The sequence below is a fragment of the Phoca vitulina genome, unplaced genomic scaffold (assembly GCF_004348235.1).
Source record: "Phoca vitulina isolate PV1807 unplaced genomic scaffold, GSC_HSeal_1.0 scaffold6, whole genome shotgun sequence".
In the NCBI taxonomy this organism is placed as follows: Eukaryota; Metazoa; Chordata; class Mammalia; order Carnivora; family Phocidae; genus Phoca; species Phoca vitulina.
The window spans coordinates 53,432,764-53,455,385 of record NW_022589709.1 but is presented as its reverse complement, the minus strand read 5'-3'; the positions used below and the strand labels follow the sequence as shown (position 1 = coordinate 53,455,385).

Below are 22,622 nucleotides of genomic sequence, written 5' to 3'. Positions count from 1 at the left end.
CATTATACTCTTTAGCTCCATCCATGTTGTTGCAAATGGCAAGATCTCATTCCTTTTTATGGCTGGATAATATTCCATTGTATATACATACCACATCTTCTTGATCCGTTCATCAATCGATAGACATTTGGGCTGCTTCCATACTTTGGCTGTGTAGATAATGCTACTATAAACATCAGGGTGTGTGTATCCCTTTGAATTAGGGTTTTTGTATTTTGGGGTTAAATACCAGTGTGATTGCTCAGTTGTAGTGTAGTTTGGTTTTTAATTTTTTGAGGAACAGGCATACTTTTCCAGAGCGGCTGCACCAGGTTGCATTTCCACCAGCAGTGAACAAGGGTTCCTTTTTCTCCACAACCTTGCAAACATTTGTTGTTTCTTGTGTTTTTGATTTTAGCCATTCTGATGGGTGTGAGGTCATAACTCACTGTGGTTTTGATTTGCATTTCCCTGATGATGAGTGATATTGACCATCTTTTCATGTGTCTGTTGGTCATATGTCTTCTTTGGAGAAATGTCTGTTCATGTCTTCTGCTCATTTTTTAATTGGGTTATTTGTTTTTTGGGTATTAAGTTGTATCCATTCTTTATATTTTTTAGGTTAACTAACTATTGGATATGTCATTTGCAAATATCTTCTCTAATTCCATAAGTTGCCTTTTAGTTTTGTTGAGGTTTCCTTCACTGTGCAGAAATTTTTTGTTTTGATGTAGTCCCAGTAGTTTGCTTTTATTTCCCTTGCCTCAGGAGACATACCTAGAAAAATGTTGCCTGGCTGATGTCAGAGAGATTACTGCCTGTGCTCTTTTCAGGATTTTTGTGGCTTCAGGTCTCATAATTAGGTCTTTAACCCACTTTGAGTTTATTTTTGTGTATGGTGAAAGAAAGTGGTCCAGTTTCATTCTTTGCGTGTGGCTGTCCAGTTTTCCCAACACTGTTTTTTAAAGAGACCATCATTTCCTCATTATATATGAATTCTAAATTTTCATTCTGCAAAATAAGATCCTCAACTCCAAATAAACATAGCTTAGTGAATGAGTAAATCACACAGGCTCCATCCCTAAAGATTCTATTTTGATGTTTAAGTCAAATGATTAGATTATAAAATTCAAACAAAAATAAAATATTAAGGAAACTACTAATTTATAAAACATGAAACAAATGAAAAATAGGAAATATGTTCTGGAAATATTTAAAATTTTTACATGGAAAGTTAAAATTCCAGCCACAGATTTCTTCCCCTTTTCTTGTGCTGAAATCCTTGAGTATACCAATGTGTCCAGACATTTAATAAAGGAATTGCTCTCCCAGAGGAATCCCTGGGCTCTGGGCTTCATTGCAGTGTGTAGTGTGCTTATGTGAGTTTAGGCTTGCTCTTTTTTGAGTACCAGTGGTTAATCCCTTGGAAGGGACTTCAGGGCAGTTAACGCTTGTATTCCCTGGCATGAAAGCTTACAATTTATTTGGACAAGTTGGTTTAACTTTTAGAGTGGCTAATTGAGAAGACATTGTTATGAAATATGGCCCCTTACTTCAGGCATGAGCAAGAAAGCCAATAGAATTTATTCTAAATAGTGTGAGATTCTGTGGAAGGATGTGTATGAGCTAAAGTATAGAGAAGTGGTACCATTGCAAATTGAACAGGAGATCTAGTAGTAAATGTGGTTCTTTATAATAATTAAAATAACAAAAAAAATCACAGAGTAAAGTTGAAGTTATCCAGAACTTAAGTAGAAGACTTTGAGTAAGCTAGCTGGGTTTCATCCATGCTCTTGAGATTTGTCTGCCAATAAGATTTCTGTGATCTAACTGGGTAGATGCACCTACCCTCAGGTGCACATGGGAGCCTCTCACTGGGGTTGCCTCTTGGGCACCTATTAACTCCAAAGAGACACTATTTGTTTATGAAAAAATAAAATTAGTTTCAGCATATCATCTTTTAATGTCTACTTAGCTTTGTCAGAGCTACGCAGTTACTTCACATAATACTTTAGGCAAAAGAAAGTGGACTTTTATGCATGACTTGAATTCTGCATATATGATTAAGTGATGCAGTCTTTTAGCATGAATTCCACAAACATCCATCGAGTGAACATAGATTCTGTACTTTTTGCCTCATCCTTTAAAATTTTTTTAAATTTTATTTTTAGAACAGATTTCAGATTTGTAGAAAAATTGTAAAGATAGTTACAGAGAGTTCCCACATGTCCCTCTTCCCCTATTAACAAATACTATGGTGCATTTGTTCAAATGAGTTAACCAATATTGATACCTTATTATTGACTGAAGTCCATACTTTATTTAGATTTCCTTCGATTTATCTAATTTCCATTTTGTGTCCCAGGATCCTCTCCAGGATACCATATTATATTTAGTTATCATGTTTCCTTAGGCTCCTCTTGGCAGTGAGAATTTCTCAGACTTTGCGTGTTTTTAATTATCTTGACAGTTTTAGGACTACTGGTCAGATATTTTGTAGAATGTCCCTCAATAGGTATTTTTCTGATGTTTTTGCCATCATTATGTTGAGGTTATGGGTTTTGGGAGGAAGACCACAGAGGTGAAATGCCATTTTCATCACATCAATGGTATATGCTATCAACATTACTTAAAACTGTTAATGATGACCTTGATTATGTGGCAGCGTAGGGTTTGTCATGTTTCTTCACTGTGAAGTTACTCTTCCCACTACTCTTTGCATACTCTTTGGAAAGATGTGCAGCCCGTACTTCAGGGGTGGGGTGTCCTCTATATACTTCCTTGTGGGCAAATAAATAACTGGGAATTCTTCTACATGGGAGACTTATACTTCCCCATCTATTTATTTAATCATTTATGTCAGTATGCATTCATGGGTATTTGACACTGCATCATAATTTAGTACTGCTTTATTTGTTGTTGAGAAGTGGTCTAGCTTTCACAATGGGGGATTCTTCTAGTTGGCTTCCTTGTCATTTCTACACATTCCCCTCATTGTGGGATTTTTTTGCTGTTAGTTTTTTTTTTTAGAGGGGTGGAAGTTTTCTTTATGATACTATAATGGTGGATACATGGCACTGCGTTTGTCAAAACTCAGGGAACTTTATGGCACAGAAGTAAACTTCAATGTGTGCAAATAAAAAAAATGAAGTTGGAGGATCCTTTGATGGAAGCAGAATGTGACAAAACAATTTAACTACTAAAAATGTATGAGATTCCTTATTGTAAGAGATGAGTAGTTTTCAGACCTCAGTAACTTTGGAAATGAGTAGAGTCTATAAGAATAAAGGCAAAATAAACTGTACATAAGCACTGTCTTCTAGGTGATAAAGTTGTTTCTCACAGGGATACAGGTTATCAGTTTTTATACCACTGTAACAGTGCGCTGGAAATGAACAATTAAGCAAATGGACTATAGACATTATTGTTATGTTGGAGTGGTTGGGAGTTGGTAGATAACCAAGGGGAGGAGGCTAGAATGATCTGTGTGCTGATGAATTGGAGTTGGCCACATTAGTATGCACGCATGATTATTAACATAGATACGCATGGTTGCATGTAGAAATGTTTATAGATAAATGTATATGAATAGGTCAGGGCACACTTGGAGGTATTTCCTTACTCTGTTTGTTGAGCGGGACTAGAAGTAACAATACTCTAGTAGCATATTCAAGATCAGCCATCCTTTATTTAGCTTCAGAACTGTGGAATTGATAGATTTGAGTTTACATTAAGACTAAGTTTTTTGCTCATTTTATATCTCCTAGTTCACTTATATGCATGTGAATGACCATATACAAGCCCATAGAACAGTAAGTTGAACTTTGAATGTTCAAATTGATTAAAAAAAAAAAAAGTTTGTAAATAAGTTTGTGGCACGTAAGAGACGTTTTTGGAAAGGTTTGGGAAAATGGGAATTGGAACATTAGCAGAAAAAACCTAAAAGGTAGATGTTGCTCTCCCTAATTGCTGTGGCTCTTCCTGCCAAGAGGAATCTCTTTCTCCCGAGGCTATGACAAGACATGTGACTGTCCCTCCACCCTTGCTCTTTTCACCTTCCTGGCTCATCTCCTTTCTTCTCCCACTTCTAGGACCCTTCACATTCAGGATTCAAAGCTGCCTCTCTCTGACAGAGTCAAAATTCCTCCTAATTCATTGTTCAGAAACATCGAGCCAGTTTGTTCTACTTCTTTTCTTTGAGGTTATGCCAAGGATTTCAAGGTTTAAAACAGAGATCCAGGAAGTCTTTATTTTTTTTTCTTAAGAGTATCATCTGAATAGAAACTGATACTTGTAGCTATTGTAACTGCTGGTGGAAACCTTGACAATGTAATTCTTGAATATGTTGCTTTGTTTGGAAATTTACTTTCCTGTTCTTAGTGTTTTGGATATTTTCTTCTTACACTCCACGTGGATATGTCATAATACAAGTAATATCTTGATGGACGTTTAGGCTATATCCAGTTTTTCCCCTTAGGTAGTAGGGGGATATAAAAATCTCTGAAAGTGCATGCAGGCTTTTTATTCAAATAAACCAAGGTAATAAAGGTAGATAAGAAACAAAAAGTATTCTTACGTTTAAAGTAAGGTGGCATTAGGAAATGGTGGCACTCTAAAAGTCCAGTGCATGACAACAGTGGTTGTCCCGTGTTCCCGAGTTATGTCTGTTTTATGTGAGATCAATTTCATGGGCTCTGTTTCAAAAAGAGAATGGGGGAAGTCGGGAGAAAATTAATCATTCAAACCTTGGGATGACTGTACTCACGACGCCATGGCTCTGAGTGTGACAGCGGAGATGTGAAGGTGCTGTTCCCACTGTGCTTCTCAGGATGAGCGCATCTTTAGCACATGGATATGAGCTATGCTTTAAAAAATCCTTATTTTCTGTATAGCATGGTCTCTCATTCAGAGCCAAGCATTTCGCTTGGTGCATAACCGAAGTCACAATGTTCTCCAACAAAGAAGAACTGCTTGTTTTGAACTCCAGGAGATGACATGGGGCCTCCTAAGGGATTTTGAGGAAGATTCTGACTATCTCTGAGTTTCACCTAAGGCTACATTATGTTGCCACTGTGCAGGCTGAAGTGAGCCAGGATAGGCTTGTCCTGGTGTTTAGGGGTCTTGTCTCCTCTTGCCTGTGTTTTTTAGTGACTTTTTCCGAGAATGGTGTCTAGCAGTGTTAAAATCCGTGGACTCTGGTTTTTAAACAATAGAACAGAGAAACAAAACAAATCCTCCTCCTCTTTCAGTCTTAGTATGATTGTCTTGGAACTTCTTTGCACATTTGCATGTCTCAGTTCAGAAAATCAAGCCATTACTCCTGAGGTAAAGCTAGGGTTACGTCAGTGTCTGTAATGTACAAGAGAATACAATGAAAGGGAAACTTTGTCTTTATTTAATAGTTAAGCTAAAACTTAATGAAAACTTACGTTAAAAACTAATGATGTCTTAAAAAAACTAATGATGTATTGTATGGTGACTAACAACATAATAAAATTAAATTAAAAAAAAGAAAACTTACATTAAGTTCTTTACCTTTATGACCTCATTTGATCCTTATAACTCTTTGTAGTATGGATGTTATGACCCCATTTATATGAGACAACTGAGGATCAGAAAGTATGAGTGACACTAAGTAATTGAGTGACAGAACCACTCTCCAAGCCCAGATATATATGACTCCAAAACCCCACAATTTTCCTTTTTACCTTATGGCTCCTTAAAAATATGAGTATGACACAGTTCTTGCACTCAAGGCATTTTGGGTCTCACTGGAGGATAAGAAAACTATAAATACTGTAATTCAAATCAAAATATAAATACCCTTCTAAGAAAGATTAATTTCACCAAGGTTGAAAAGTGGGTGATGTGTTGTCATGACATGAGGAGAATCAAGGGCAGCTTCCCTTCCACGTGGGTCTTCCCCACAGCTGAAGCTTCAAGGCAACAGCGTCTGCCCTGGATGATTGTAGCCTTAAGGAGGTAATTTTCTTTTCTTTTTCTTTTTTTTTTTTTTAAAGATTTTATTTATTTGACAGAGAGAGACACAGCGAGAGAGGGAACACAAGCAGGGGGAGTGGGAGAGGGAAAAACAGGCTTCCCGCTAAGCAGGGAGCCTGACGTGGGGCTCAAGCCCAGGACCCTGGGATCATGACCTGAGCCAAAGGCAGACGCTTAATGACTGAGCCACCCAGGCGCCCCTGGAGGTAATTTTCTAAGGATTCTCTAATTAAAGGAGGCACAGTAAGGCTGATGAAATCATTCACAGTCTTGCATTGTAATAGTTGTAGAATATCCTGATGAGAAAGTGGCCTTGGGAATATGTCCTTGAATTCTGCCAACTGCAGTTGGAATCAGCCAGGGAAAGCAAAGAAATTAATCCATTGAATATGAATGAGATGTAAATAACATCTTGAATTAATTTAAATGCAATCATACTGGTATAATGGGGGAAAAAAGTGAATTACTCTAGAAAACAAGGAAGATAAATGACCCACATTTGGGGAAAGTCTTTGGTGAGCAATAAAATGAGCTGTCCTAAAAATAGAGGTGTGCAAACAATATTTTCTACTTCACTTTATGTGTTAACTGAATGCTGTATAGCTGTCAGTGGCAATCATTTCATTTTTAAAATACGTCAGTAAATAAAGCAAATAAGAATAGAAAATCTTGTTGAGCTTCTCACATGTATTTTTTCGGTAGTTCTTTTTTGTTGTCAGAATAATTTTCATGTCAATAATCAATTGATAGATAATTGGTCAATAAGGCCTGTGATTTGGGGAGAACTAGATAAAGATGAATCTCCTTGGCACCCCAACTACCAGAAATGTGTTTTACAAAGATTTTTTTCACAAATGTGAAATCTTGGGATTGTCCTGACTTTCTTCTCATGTATCACTCATGGTCAAGAGAGGAATAGCTCTAGTAGTTTGTTGACCTGGGATTTATCCTGGTTAAATGGCTCTAAAACTTCAACATACACGAAAAATGAGAAAGATAATACTATCTCCTGATCCGACACTTACATTTTAATTGGATGACTGTCTAAACAGGTGGAGGTTCCCTTTCTTTAGTCTACAGACCTCTCTGAGGCAGCCGAGGGTCCATGGATCTATGTACACCCCAAGTATTTCCTGGAGCCTTGGAGGACAGTGGGCTTTGTTGACTCACAAGTCCTCTTATATTTTTTCAAATAAAGTTACTATTGTGATGAATAAAATACAAATATATTTTTAAACACTTGACACAAAGCTGCAGGAACTCTTGCAAAGCTACATATTTTCTGTAGCATAGGGAATATAGTCAGTGGTACTGTAATAACATTGTATAGTGACAGATGGTAGCTCTACTGAGCATAACATGCAGAGTTGTTGAATCACTCTGTACACCCGAACCTAATATAACATTGTGTATCACCTATACTTGAGTTAAAAAATTTTTTTTGAAATACATATTTTCAATCAGGATGTTAAATAACATTTACAGATGACATGTAAAGCTTTTCCATCCATAGGTAAAGAGTAGTAAGTGTAAATTGTTCATTCATTAATCACATGCCTACAGTGTCCCTGGCACTTTCTTAAGCTGTAAAACTGATAATGAATGGAAACACTCATCTTCAAGACTTTATTTTCTTATGAAAGATCCATGTGCACTTAAACTCTCTTACCTGATGTAAGGATTGAGAATAATTTATTCTTAAAATTGCATCTGATTAAGAAAAATACGTAATTATTTTTCAGATAAAAGGCCACAAAGTAGAACATATACTAATGTTTATTTTGACTTAGTTGTAGTGCTTACAATGGTCTCCTAGTTGCATTTTGTTATTTGTATGTTATATTTATGTAGCAAACCATATAAAAACATAGGAGTGATTCATGTAATTCTAATTTTGATTTGCATTTGTAATTAAGTGGTTTCTCCCCTTGCTCCAGTTCTATCTGGACCTCTCACCCACTCCCCATCCAATCAGACAGGGTTAGCTATTAGGGAGCAGGTTACACATCTCTTTTCTGACACAGCATGGCATGATAAAGCCAACAGTTTGGGAAATACTTGGAGTAAAGATGAATTTTTTTTTTTAAGATTTATTTATTTGAGGGGCACCTGGATGGCTCAGTCAGTTAAGCATCTGCCTTCGGCTCAGGTCAGGATCCCAGGGTCCTGGGATGGAGCCCCGCGTCAGGCTCTCTGCTCAGCGGGAGCCTGCTTCTCCCTCTGCCTGCCACTCCCCCTGCTTGTGCTCTCTTTCTCTGTCAAATATATAAATAAAATCTTTAAAAAAATATTTATTTGAGAGAGAGTGAGCGAGCACGAGTGGGAGGAGGGGCAGACGGAGAGGGAGAAGCAGACTCCCCACTGAGCAGAGAGCCGGAAGATCCCAGGACCCGGAGATCACAGCCTGAGCCGAAGACAGTCGCTTAACCGACTGAGCCACCCAGGCGCCCCTGGAGTAAAGAGGAATGTTAATTAAGGCACATTGCTGTGCTTCAGATCTGCAGAGTCATACAGACCGTATTGTTTCCACAGTCTTCATTTATTTGGGTGTCTGATGACCTCACAAAAGAAAACACACCGTTTCCTGCTATCGATAGTACTAAGTAAATGCTTAGAAGAGACTCCCCTCTGAGACTTGGGGTGTGCTTTCTTCTGCCCCAGATCTTGGCTGCTGTGCTTGAGCTTCTGTGGGGCACGTGTATCTTTGTGCCCATGGAGAGCAGGGAAGTAATAGTGTCCCTGGTCAGGGGGAGGTGGTCATGGCTTCTACTGAATGCTAATTACCAGAGGGTTGCTTACGGGGACTGGAGACCAAGTAAGGATTCTTGGTTTGTGGTAACTTAGTCACTAGCTCTGTTGAGAGGGACTGCAGGTTTAGAGCCAAGCTCTGAGGGTGCCCAAATCCTTATGATTGGCAGCCAAACTTAGTGACAGTTGAAGCAAAATGCCCCAATTGTGCTGAACAGGAGTAGATGACTTTTCATGTATTTAATGAGCACAATTATCTCTAACACTTAAAGCTTCCAACTACTTTAGCTTTAAAAGGATGGCGAGACTAGATTGTTAAAGGAATTATAAGAGCTGTTTTGACCCTAGAATCCGAAAAGCTGCCGATACTGTCAGTGGTATAAAAATGGATTGCTCTGGAAAACTCCCTGCCCTGCGTATGCTGGCTTTTACTTGCCAGTGTCCTGAGCTTTCTGGCTGTCCACACTTGGGAACTTCAGCCTTGATGTCACTGTGCAGGGTGGCTTTTCTGAGAGTGATCCTCTAGCTCCAGAACAAAATATGTACCTGCATTTGGAGGCTTTTCTTGAACCCCAGGCAGCTCTCTTTGAGCTCACAGTTACCTTCCTTCTTCATTTCCATTTCCAGCCACGAGAAGAGGGGAGTTAATGATTCATATGCTCTCAGTGACCTTTTGAATAACTGGACTGTGATCTACCAGTGCAACTCTCAGCTGCCTCTCTCTCTCTCTCTCTCTCTCTCTCTCTCTCTCTCTCCTCTTTTCACTTCCCTAGTTTGGCTTTAATATTTACAGCCTCCTTCTCCGTCTACATGCCTGGACGCCTGAAGGAAGCAAAACATTTATGGCCTCTCCCTCCCCGTGTGCGGGAGCTTTTCACCCAGCCCCATTCCTTCCTTTGACATCACCCGGGGAGACTCAGGAGACTTGCCTCCTGGCTGGGGACGCCCGAGTTCTTCCTGAGTCTCTCATGTTGAATCTGTTGATTGAAGCAAAACAAAAAGATGGATTCTGACTCGGACTCCCCTTTTAACTACTCATGGCCTTCCTTCCCCAAAATGAAGATTCGACGGAGGGCATCCAAGCAAGGTAGATCCTGGAATCTTTTATTTTATTTCCCTCCAAGCCAAGCCAGGGAGCTTTGTTTTCTTACCTTTCTTTTCCTTGTTGCTTTGCCAGACTGTTTTCTGATGAAGTGCAAGTTTACACATGTTTATATAAAACTCTCACTCTAAAAATTCTTTCCAGAGAGGCTTCGGACAAGTAGGTTTACTTGTTCTTCGGTTCCTTTCACTTTGACTCTGCCTTTGTGCTATATTGTACATGTGCAGTTTTCTTTAAAAAAAAGGGGGGGGGGGGGAGTTCAGTACAAGGGAAATGTTGCAGATTCACTTGATCAGAGTTGCCTTGGAGTTACCTTGACAATAGAGAGTCCTGTTGACTTAAAGAACTATGTACATATTCGATAACCTGTCTCTGCTGCTTTTGTGTTTTCAAGCAGGTGTTTTTTTTTTTTTTTAATTCTTTACCGAAGAATAATGTTCCATTTTAGACTATTGATTTTATAGTTGCTCCAAGGAAGGGATTTTAAGAAAGTAATTTAAACAAGAAAGCCTGTGTATCTCCAGGGGATCTAGTTATATATTAAAAAGTTTATTAGTAATTACCAAGTAGGCAGAACACTTTACTGCCAAAAGAAAAAGTCATTTATTTGTAGCATGATTAATAATGCAGTGTGTTATGCCACTCATTCCCCCTTGCAAGTCATTCTTGACGTCCAGGGAAATCAAGGGACGAGTTGGTGTTAGGGTACAGGGGAGGTGTCCTCAGTCTCCACTGCCCCCTCCTCAGCTGGCCTCAGCAGGTGGCCATTGTTGCCTTCTGAAGTTTACCAAAACAAGAAAGTTAGTGACCCATCTGTCCCTTATCATGTGTGGGGAGTATGTGGTTATGTTTTTAATTCAAGGAGAAAGGAACCTTTTCATGAGCTTCAAGGCAGAAGGGATGTTTCTGAAAGTGAGCTGTCTCTAGCTTTATCCTTACGGAGCAGAATTCTCTATTCGCCAGAACAGAATGACCTATTGAATTACCCCCTGCTTTTTGATGAGAAAAATGGAGGCTGGCAGTTGTCAACATACCTGGTTTGCCTCAAGGACCTTTTTTCCTTCTAAAATAAAATAGAGGTGTGTGTGTGTGTGTGTTTGCATGTGTGTGTTTGCTCTTTGGCTAGAATCAAGGCCACCCCCAGGAATAAGATTGGTTACACATCCAGTGCTGGTAGAAAGCCTCAACCTGAACAAATTCCCTATGCTGCTCAGCTGCCATCCTTGAAATTCTATTACTGGGGACTTAAAAATGTTGTACAACATTCCACTTTTCTGTTGTGTGTGTGTATTTTTTTAAAGATTTTATTTATTTATTTTAGAGAGAGTGAGATAGCAAAGAGAGAGCACGAACTGGGAGGAGAGGGAGAAGCAGACTCCCCATGAGCAGGGAGCCCGATGCTGGACTAGATCCCAGGACCCTGGGATCACAGTCTGAGCCGAAGGCAGACGCTTAACTGACTGAGCCACCCAGCCATCCTTCTGTTGTTGTGTTTTAAACTTAATTTCTTCTTTGGGGGAAGGGGCCATGATAAATGCAGCTTACCATTAAATGGTTCAGGAGGAAAAACTTTATGTAAGAGATAGCTCAAGCATATGCATGTAAAAGCATGCTCAGACACATACAGAAAATGGAGTCAAAATGTTAACAATAGGTAAATCTGGGTAAAGATGATATCTTGGTGTTCTTTGTGCCATTCTATCTTTCCTGGAAGTTTGAAATTATTTCCAAATAAGATTTTTAAAAACTTCTAAATTCTGAAAGTGGGGAGATACACTATTTCATTAATTCTTCGGGGTGAATATTCTGGTGCGGTGAGGACTGCTTGAGGGCAGCTTGCTGTTCTGTAAGACTATGAAATCTTTGTGTTCATTCTAACTCATTTTGGTTTAGGGAATGATCTTCATATGTTTTTGTGCCTGGCCAACTGACCGGATGCCTATGTAGCTGGGGTCCTGCATAGCCTAACAAATTGGGGAGATGTGGGATTAATGATTAGAAGACCAGTGGAGGAGCTTGAGAGTCCAGTGGAGCTGTAGGGAGTGCATTAATCACGCTCTCCTTTGAAATCTAAAATTGGAGCACAGCCAGTTTGAGCTACAGCAAGAAGTCATAACATAGCTATGCTTAAATTAAACTCAATTCAAGTGAAAGCAGGTACTTGGGATTTGAAAATAATTATTGCAGCTAATAAACAAATGACAAGTGGAAATAACGTTGGTCGCAGACAGTTGGGAATTGACTGCATTCCCTGTTTGCATTTGTCACTAGACGATGATGGCCAGTTGTGAAGAGTGGGTTTGGTCATGCTGCACTGTTGGCTAGACAGAGTCCCAGAACTGTAGGCCTTAGGGATGACCTGATCCACCTACCTCATTTTACAGATGAGTGTGATGGGTCGGAAGAGGTGAAGTGGATGGAGAAGTAGTCATGTGTTCAACAGGCATTTCCAGAATGGCAGGCATGGTCCTGGAGGGTGGGGCGAAGTGGTGAACCAGACAGATACTGTCCCTGCTTATAGGGATGTTAGCACTAAGAATGGATCCCACATCTTACAGGATCCAGACATGTCACCTCTATATAGTGGAAGAAACACCAAGAAACTGGATTTTTTCAGCCCTGTCGCCTGTTTGTGCTGGAACTGTGGTCTCCAGTCTCTTGTAGGATGATCTAATGATTTTTGTCAGTCTTTAAAACTAAGGTGGATTGTATTTCTTGCTCATTCTTCTAATTAGTACGGGTAAGTTCTGGTCACTTGGGAAGTCAGGAAGGAGGTTTTGAAGGCTTAGATTTTTCTGCCTCTCATATTTTGTTGGAAATATTCTCTTTTATTCACAATATGCTTCCTTTGTCCTGATCCCCCTTGTTAGTATTCTGTCTTTTAATACCCCATCCTGTCTTTATTATCACTGCTCTTTGATAGACACATATACACGTACACAATGCTGGCTTGTTTCAAGAGATGTGAAAATAGAGAGGGTTTGGCAAAAAGGGGAAAACTAGATTAAGCAGAAACCCACCAATACTTACGTCAACTAAACAGTGAATCTAGTGCTTTCTTATCCCCATGCTGTCAGAATGGAAGGGAAAAGGATTAACTTAGAAACAGTGCCTTTGGAAGTGACCATGTCTAGAAGGGAATGTGATATAAGCAGAGGGTGAAAGAATTTAAAACCAAGCTGCCTCAGAAATATCCTGGGATTCTCAAAAGTTGCCCCTTGTCATTCCATGGGCAGCCTCAGGACAGGCTGTACTGGGAACCTTGTGGTTAATGATTGGGGTGGGCTAGCATCCATGACGGTTCTGCTTCAGAGACTCCAGGAATGCCTGGACTTTTGTTTTGTTGGTTTCAGTAGGAGATTGAACCACAAAAATTAATGTTTGTAAATCAAAGATTCAAAAGTGCAGGGGTTGAAACTTACCTCAGTTAACCATAATTAGTCTTCAGTCTTCAAAATGCATTCTTTAATATAAATCATCAGGACCCAGTGCCGTTCATCCACTTAGGCAACTTCTTTGGCTCTCGCCTGCTCCAGCTCACATCCTGTACCTCTCTGATGAGAGTGTGGAAGAGAGCCTTCCCCCACCATGTGCTGGTGCAAAACCAGTCTGTATTTGATGGAAGAGGCTGCGCCTCACAGAAAACTTCATAACCTGGGAGAGCTTAGGTAGTACCACATCTTGTGTAGCTGTAGTCAAAATGAGAGTTTTGTGGTGCTTTATTAATCATCATAGCCACTGTTTACCAAGCTGTGGTAGGCACTTTACATATAGGATATCTGATTCTCAAAATAACTCTGTAAGATAGATACTTCCTTTGTCTTCTAAGCGAGGCAACTGAAGCTCAGCGAGTTGTAAAGTGATTCCTATGGCCATGCCAGGAAATCAAGGAACAGTTACCATGGTGGAATAAGGAAGGAGAATGAGTAAGCGAGTGACATCCAGATAAGGTGTTTTTCATATGAGTTAGCTTGTAAAAGATGTGTATGTTAGATAGATGTGGTCGTCACCTTCATTTGTTAGGTGGGGGCTCTGAGGCCCAAGAGTAGGGACATAAGTGGTCCAAAATAAAGACCAATAGATGAAGAGCAAGTCCTACAACCAGGATGTTGACTTGAGAGGTTTCGTTCTTCCCAGGGTGTTGTACCACCTCTTCGTAGAGGGAAGGGATAATGAACTTCGTGGGTAGCTACCTATGTTTGAAAGGTGCCATTTTGTCTCACCATCCTAGCTTCTCCCTCTCTTGTGAATCTTTGACTAGGAAAAGAGGTGGCAGTGAAAATTCTGGAGGAGTAAAGTGATAGAGCCATTTCTCTGTCTTGATAGATCCATACACCTAAGTATATAGTCCTGCCACACATCATCGCTTGGGTAGGAAGAGATGGACAGATGTGTGCAGCGCTGGGTAGTTGGCTGAGGAGAGGAAGAGGCAAGATGAATTGAGAAAGGATGGGATGGGAGAGCTTTCAGTATGTTTTGGAAAGTTCACAGGTTTGTCTCAGAAAGGTCAAGTTAGAGGGATTGAGTTTGCTGGGAATGGAGATGAGAATCATCAGACCACTGTTTTGGCCTTTCCTGTAAGCTCATTTAGGAGGGCAGGTACATAGTCTGAAAAATAATCCCCTGACACAGTGAGTATTTAAAGTATGATGACATTTCAGAAGGTTGAATGATAATTTTCAAAGGTGAGTTACTTTTATTTCGTGGCCTTACTTGTTCTCTTCCACATTTTCCCTTCTTTCTTTCATGAAGTTTCATTGGACACATATGTAGACTTCCATGTACATGTGTGTATTCAGTTCCAGAATTCCCCCAAAGGATGCCTGAACACCGTAGGGGGAATAAGTCACTACAAAAATCCTTATTGAGGAAGAGAAACATTTTCTTCAAGGTGACATACCTGCTAAGATTTTGTTGGCTCACAATGAAGATAGTGTTTACCTTGAGAACAGGGCAGTTCTGATTTCTGACTCTGCCTGGAAATCTACCTTGGTCTGCAGAGGAAAGGAGGCAGACTATAAGCCCCTTGCCAAACAACAAGGCTACATACCCCTTGGGGCTCCCTTTAGTTCAACAAATATTTGGCCAAATATGTGAAACTGATTTTTTTTTTTTTTTTTTTTTTTTTTTGCCAGCTTAAATTCCTGGGCAAGATGTATTTCTGCCTTAATCCCTATAATGGAAGGAAGGCACTATTCCAGTTATCCCATGTTCAGGGGCTCTTCCCTACCACTCCAGTTTGGGGCAAGAACCAATAATTGTTTATTCAGATATATTAAGCCAGAAAGTGATGAATCCCATAGGAGAAATTAGGAAATATTACTGTTGAAGTTCAAGGTGAAGCGAGGAATGTCAGTTTGAAAAGGGGATGTCATTTTAATAGCCTGTGGTGAACTGGTAGGGTTTGAATAGGCAGGTGGTTCCCTCCAAGCAAATGGGCAGAGTTAGACATACATAGAGTGTGTCAAAGTGATGGAAAATAGCCCAGGCTCATACACTGTTGACTCATGGTGTTATGGAAATGTAAAGAGATGCCAAATACTGCATCGGCCTAGATGATTATTGTTGTCCGCCTACTATCCTCCTGCCCTTTGCTGAACAGCTTTCAGATTGTTTAGAGGGGGACCCCTCTGCTGCTCTGGCCATAGGTCCAAATGATGCTGCCACCTTCTCACACGACCTTGCCTTCTTGGGTGCCGTGGGCTGGGCATCCTGCTCCGGCTGGGGCCAATCACAGCATCCCTCCTTGGCCAATCAGAGTCCTGCCTTGGGATTCTTGAGACTGGAGTTTGGAAGGACATGTCTCCCTTCATGAGTGGCGGTGCCAGAAGGCATGAGGGGAAGCCATTTGCTGGGAAAAAGCAGTCTGTGGTAGGAGGAAACGCTGCAAACATGTAAAGAGAGAAGCACTTGTGTGGTAGGGTCCTGCTAGATTCCGGGCCCTCGTTCTGTTCCCTGAGGTCCTGTTGCTGCCCAGGTGCCTCCCTCTCAAGGCTTGGGTGTTAAATTCCTGTGGTTCTGTGACATGTCCTCACATGCTTTCAGTAAGTCTTCTCTCTCCCCCTTTTATTTTTATTTTAGCAAATTCAGGTGCATATTGCTCCCACTTCTGACTAGAAGTCTCCAGCTTGTCCTGTAAGATGAAGCTTAAAGGTGTTTGTTTGTTTATTTGTTTTCTGCAAGACTTCCCTGAATGCCCTTAGTTCATCATGCTTTTTCTTAAAAAAAAAAATTAAATTTATTTTTTTCATCATGATAAATATACTCTTTAATCCCCATCCCCTATTTCTCCCATCCTCCCACACCTACCCTCTGCTAACCATCACTTTGTTCTCTATAGTTAGGAGTCTGTTTCTTGATTTGTCTCTCTCTCTTTTTTGTTCCTTTGCTCATTTGTTTTGTTTCTTAAATTCCACATATGAGTGAGATCACATGGTATTTATCTTGCTCTGACAGACTTATTTAGCTGAGGATTATACTCTCTAGCTCCATCCATGTTGTTGCAAATGGCAAGATTTCAGTCGTTTTATGGCTGAATAATACTCCATTGTATAAATATACCACATCTTCTTTATCCATTCATCAGTCAGTGGACACTTGGGCTGCTTCCATAGTTTGGTTATTGTAAATACTGCAGTAAACAGAGATGTGCACCTGAGTTCATCATTCTATCCTTTGTGCCTCTCTGGCTTTTGCATGTTTTTATAATAGTGGCCTCGTTAGTGCATCACAGCTAATATTGAGTGTCTCACCCTAAGACACTAAATTCTTTGAAGACAGAGTCTAGATGACCTATTTTCACACCTCTACTGCCTGGATAACAGAAAGCAGGCAGTAAATATTGTAAGTGTATCGTGGTACAAATTTACTCACACTACACTCACATAGTTTTTATTTTGCCTTTATTTTTTTATTTTGTCTGTAATAGATCTGATCTTTCTTATAAAGTCCTATACTCCAGGCAGTGGGGAGGGGAAAGGGTTTATTTTAGTCTAATGCATTAAGCTTGGTCTGATGCAATAATAAAAACCATTGTTTTCGGTAACCGTTCAGTCTCTTTCAGTAAAATATCCAGTTTCTTCAGCGTCTTCGTGTTCCTCCTTTTTCTGGCCAAGCTGGTATGGAATGTGATTTTCCAGTGAGGGTAGGGCGCAATTGGTGGTGGATAGGAGGAGGCCTCATCTTTGAGTGTCCTGTGGGTCCTCCTGGTGTCTGTGGCAGATCTGTTGGCCTGGGCTCTTCCCTGAGGCACGAATGTTTTGTTTTGGGGTGTTACAACATCTGTGACCCACATCGGGCAACTGGATCCTCTCCCTGGTGTTCGTCTGAATTTCTCCTGGTGATTTCTCCTTCACTGACTTGGCCTCACCCTTGTTATACTATAGAAAACTTGGAACCTATGTCCCAGACTGCTGGCTCAGGCGCTTCTCTAAAAATATCTGCTACAGGGTCCTTCCCTTGGTGCCATGGTGGGCTCCGTGGCAGGCCACAAGTACTCTACTCCGTCATTATTACTCTTCTCACAGGCCTGTGGGATCTTAGGGACCCATTCTCACCACTAGGCAACCGGGAGCAGCCTGGGAAGCTGGCCCTTCCTCGCCCTGCTGCCTGAACTTACTCTCCCACTAAGTGTTCCCAGCTGTGGTTTTCCTCGTGATGCTGTGGGACAGCCTGCTAGGTGGTCTCCTACAGAGCCCCACATGGAATCACAAAAAGCCCACCTACCTTCAGAGTAGCTCTGGCCTATCACATTTTTCCCCCCAGGTAGGGAAACCACATGTCTCATTTCTTGGATCTCTGTTGTCCCTGCCAATGAAAACCCTGGTTAAGAATTGTAACTGGTATCCTATCCAGTTCTCATTCATACTAACGTACACACAGGTGCCCAGGATTGCTCAGGATAATGGAACGGGATTCAGGAGAGTTTCCCAACCAGGAGAAACCGAGAACAATTTGGAAGAATGCCAGGCATTGCTTGGCTTTCATCATTCCTCCCTTCCTTCCACATGCTCTTATTGAGGACACAAAAAAATAAGTGAGAGTTACTTGAAAGTTGGTAAGAGAGTAGATCTTAAAAGTTCTCATCACAAGGATGAGGGATGTTAACAACACTTACTGTGGTCATTTTGCAATATATACAAATCTCAAATCATTGTTGCTAACCTGAAACTAATGTCAATTATCCCTCAAAAAAAGTGAAACCTTTCACATAGTTCCTTGTCAATAGTAGAACTCAGTTACTTTTTAAGATATTAAGGGGTGGGGGTAAAAACACATAGCTCTACAAATGGGTGCTGGAGAATGGGAGCTCCTTATGACTTTTGAACTGAATACAATCATTTTTATGTGGTCGTGTTTTCCTAGAAGATTCTGCAGGATATGAATTATTCATAAGGTTCCTTGTGATGACAACCTCCAGGAATATCTTCCTTACCAGTTTATATATTTTTTTTGTCTACAGTCGCCAAAAATGGTCTTGTCAAAGTCCCGCCAGTTTCTTTGAGATCTTTCACTTCTATTCTGGTGTTTGTAGAATGTGCCAGTTTTTTCCCCTTCAGTTTGCTCATTGTTTCCCTCTGTAGACTAACTTGATAGAGGCCTTAGAGAGCTGCATCAAGGAGGAGAGGAATTGCTGGGCACCTGGCTGGCTCAGTCAGAGGAGCGGGCAACTCTTGACCTCAGAGTCATGAGTTTGAGCCCCACGTTGGGCATAAAGATTACTTTAAAAAAATTAATAAAAAACAAATTAAAAAGAAAAGAAGGAGGGTGCCTAGGTGGCTCAGTTGGTTAAGCATCTGCCTTCAGCTCAGGTCATGATCCCAGGGTCCTGGGACTGAGTCCCGTGTCAGGCTCCCTGCTCAGTGGGGAGCCTGCTTCTCCCTCTGCCCCTCCTCCCACTCGTTAGCTCAGTCTCTCTCTCAAATAAATAAATAAAATCTTAAAAAAAAATAAGGAAAGGAATTGCTAATTAAGTCTAATCACTACAAGTCTATATACAACACATGACTGAACATCTCCTTGATAGTTTGGGGGAAGCAAAGGAGGGAAACAGTTGCTTACATATTTGGGAGTCCTTTTGCACACATAAACCTATGTCATCTCGAAGGCTACTTTGTGCTACTATAATTAGGAATGAGAACTTGGGAAGATGTGGGAGAAAATTGTTGTTCTCCAAGGACGATGTGTTCTTGCTCTCTCCCTTCTCCCCACCTCCCCCTGTGCCTCCGGTGTATTATGAGGGAAAAGGCTTGTTTTCTTCTTGGATAATTTTGATAATTAGGTCTTTCAAAACAGCAGAATAGGGCTTCTTTTAGGATCTGATTTTAGAGTACCAAGTTGTAACTTGTTATTTAGAAGGGGTTTTAAGCTGCTGTTCCGAGGGAGAGAGCTGGAAAAACAGCTTTCACCTCAACACTTCTGGAATCCCTTCACTTCTGCTCTCAGCTGTTACTGTTAACGGAACTGGTCAAGAGGACTGTTCTCACCCCAGGGCTCCCTTTTCTTGCACAGGATCCCAGGAGGGTGAGGCAAGTTCTGAAGGTGAATTAGGCATTTGGGTCCATGTTAGAACCATTCTATTTTGGGAGACAGAGGTTCCCTGGATTCTCTCAGACATGTTTTGGTGTACACTTAAATCTTCAGAGTAACTTCAGTTTACACATGACCCACAGGAAATTCCTGGGCTGGGGATAATTTTGGAATTTGGATGGATCTTCTCTGTAACCTCCAGTCCAACTCAGAAGAGTGAGGCCAAGAGATGTTCCAGGCCAAGACTAATATCAGGAAAATCCTAAGAGAAACTTAGAGGAAGAATAAACAAGGAGATAAATGACAGTTTATCCCTGAAAACGTTCCTTTTCACTTGTGAGGGTGAGTTTTTTTTCATTCTCCTGGAGCACACCAAGACCATTGCAGAAAGGACTATCCTTAAATTTCAGAATTTGGCAAAAGTTCCCTTTGAATTTGGGAATTTGGGGATAGTGTGCTGCATTGAGAAAGGCTGTCTCTGTCAACACTGTTTGTGTTCTGGTTCTAACACTTAATAACATCGGTGGGTTAATCACTCTCGTTGGGCCTCAGCTTTCGTGTCTACAGGCCGAACATGATAATACCTCATGTGGTGAGGGAGAGGAGGGCTGGCAGACGGGCAAAAACAATACTGTGTACTCTTGCATAAAACATTCCCAGCTAATGCGTCTACACAGGTATTATCCGATACGGTTGATTTACTGATTACCTGGTATTTTGCCTGAGATTCCACAGCTGGTCTTTCACATGGGAGGCACATTTTGAAGACACAACCTGTTTCTTCTTTTGTTTTACATGTAAAAATGGTGGTGGTTAGAAATCTAGAAAACCCAGAGTTGAAATTAAATACCACCTGTATTCCATCACCTGGAAGGTAGCAGCTAACATCTCAGTTTATCTGTCCTGTCTTTCTCTGTTATCTTGTGTGTCGTGTGGCTAAACAAAACGAGATCATGTATTTACTGTTGTATGAACGTTTTCTCAGCCGGACTCACAACTGTCCTATTCCGGCCGCAAATCTCCAGAGGCGGAGAGCATGGGCCCAGGAAGTGAACCGACACAAGTAGGCGCAAGTCACAGCGCAGCACAATAATGAAACTTCCTGATGGGAGAATACCAGACATTGCTCAGATGCCGTTTTCTTTAGTTCAAACGGGATACTCAGTAAGCTCAATTATTAAAATAAATGCTTTGAACCGGCTAGCAGAGTGCTTTCGTAGGGAAGCCATTGACTAAGTTAAGGGACCTTGGGGAAGTTACTTAAATAGCACCACAGTTTCCTGCTCTGCAAAATGGAAGTACTAAATAGTACTGCCTCAGGAGATTGTTCTGAGGATCAAGTGAGCTAATAAATGGAAATCATGTAGTGCCTGGTTCAGAGTAAGCACTGTATTGCCGTTGGCTCTAACAGTGGTGTTACCTCGTATAATGAATGACCTGATAGGGAACAGGTGTTAGATGCTGACTCGCTTGCAGTACCAAGAATTTTTTTTCTCTCCATTTTTATTTTATTTTATTTTTTTTTCCTGATCTTCCAGTACCTTTACCTTGCAAATCTGCCTGGTTGTCTCATTATTCTGTTAGTAAAAGAGTGATCCCTTGGTTTTTTGAAATAAGGAGATGAAAGAGGCATTCTTGGGCTCCTTCTGCCCCGGGGCATGTTGGGTGGTGTCGCACAGAAGTGCCGGGCACCTGCGTTGTTCCGCACAACGGAAGAAGCTGTTTTTAGCTCAGACCCCAACCAGGAAGTTACTTGTCCTACCAGGAGGAACAAAATGAAACTTCTGTCTCCGGAGTGCAGTAGATCACACAGGACTACACAGGGAGGCAACAGGCAGGAAGAGCTCAGAGGACAGCCTGCTGGCTGTTTAGAGACCTGTCAGGGGACCTCCTGGGGAAGTGGTCTACAAGGACTGTGCTTAAGGATATTTTTAAGAGTCACAGATGGAGGCTGAGGAACCTGGGCAGGGCCCAGCAAGTAGCATGGTGGCTGGTAGTCAGTAGTCACACAGCACATGTTGGAAAAGAGAACGAATGAATGGATGAATGAGAAATAAGAATTAAGAACACAAAACACAGAAATGTGTTGCATAAGAAAGCAATATTTCCTTCACAACCAGGAGTAGAGCAAGAACAGCTGGGCAACTCACAAGAACACTTCCAGAATCTGAGGAAATTTGTCAGACCAGAAGGGAATAGTCTCAGTTGTACCCTGTACGAGGTTTCTGTTCTTGATGAGAAAGTATTCACTCCTTCAGGTAGTATTTACTGAGAATCTTTTATGCACCTGACATGGCTCTAGGCCCTGGGGATATAGTGGACAAAGTATTCAAACTCGCTGTTCTGATGGAGTTTACATTTTAGTAGAAGGTAACACAATATACAGTAAAGACATATGATGCTAGGTGATGATCTATGGCATAAGGGAAAATAAAGCAGGTCTTGGAGGTGAGGTGCTATTTTATATACCTAATGGCCTGGGAGAGGCTGTTTGATAAGATAACATTTGAATAGAGAGCTGAAGAAAGTGAGGAAGCAAAGCATCAGGATGTCCAGGGGAAGAACAATCCTGGTAGAGAGAACTGTAAGTGCAAATGGCCTGAGGCATAGAACGGCAAGACCAGTGAGGCTGGAGTAGAGTAGTTGGCAGGCTTCAGAGAGGTTGGGTGAGGGTGGATGTGGGGCAGGTTATGTAAGTATGACATTGTGATTTATAATAAGAAATACATATTTGGTCTTTCTCCTGTTTCTGGTATAGGGTTCCCTAAAACTCTTGGAAGGTCCTGTGTAATGAGTATGATAAAGGTGTCTCTTGTTATATTAATGAGGTGACTTTTGGACCTCAGAATTGGGGGCTGGTTGCCAGGGGAACTGGCCATGTGAATAGAGAGTTGGAACTTTCAGTCTTACCCACCCTCGCTTCTGGGGAGGGGAGAGGGGCTAAAGTTTGAGTTCAATCACCAATGGCTGAAGATTTAATCAATCGTGTGTATATAATGAAACCAAGAGGACAGGTTTCAGAGAGCTTTTGGATGAGGAACAGGAGGAGGTATTAGGAAAGCATTGTACTCTGAGAGAGCATGGAAGCACCTCATACCTTGTCCTATGGATCTCTTCCATCTAGCTGTCCCTGAGTTATATCCTCTAAAAATAAATCAGTAATTTAATCGGTAAAATGTTATTCTGAATCTCTGAACCTATCAAGCAAATGAATCAAACCTAAGGAGATGGGGTCATGGCAATTGGTCTCTACCAATTTATAGCC

General features: G+C 41.0%; 1 protein-coding gene across 14 annotated transcripts in view; it reads left to right on the top strand.

Moving 5' to 3' along the window:
• ARHGEF28 (Rho guanine nucleotide exchange factor 28) overlaps positions 1-22,622 on the top strand; it is a 307,933-nt gene that overhangs the window by 181,063 nt on the left and 104,248 nt on the right. The window contains exon 1 of one of the 14 annotated variants that reach the window (XM_032404217.1): positions 9,504-9,814. The exons of the other annotated variants lie outside the window; for them this stretch is intronic. Coding sequence (XP_032260108.1) covers positions 9,730-9,814 — 85 coding nt within the window. The 5' untranslated portion in view covers positions 9,504-9,729. Of the gene's footprint in view, positions 1-9,503; positions 9,815-22,622 lie in introns of those variants that run through there. 14 annotated transcript variants of the gene reach the window in all.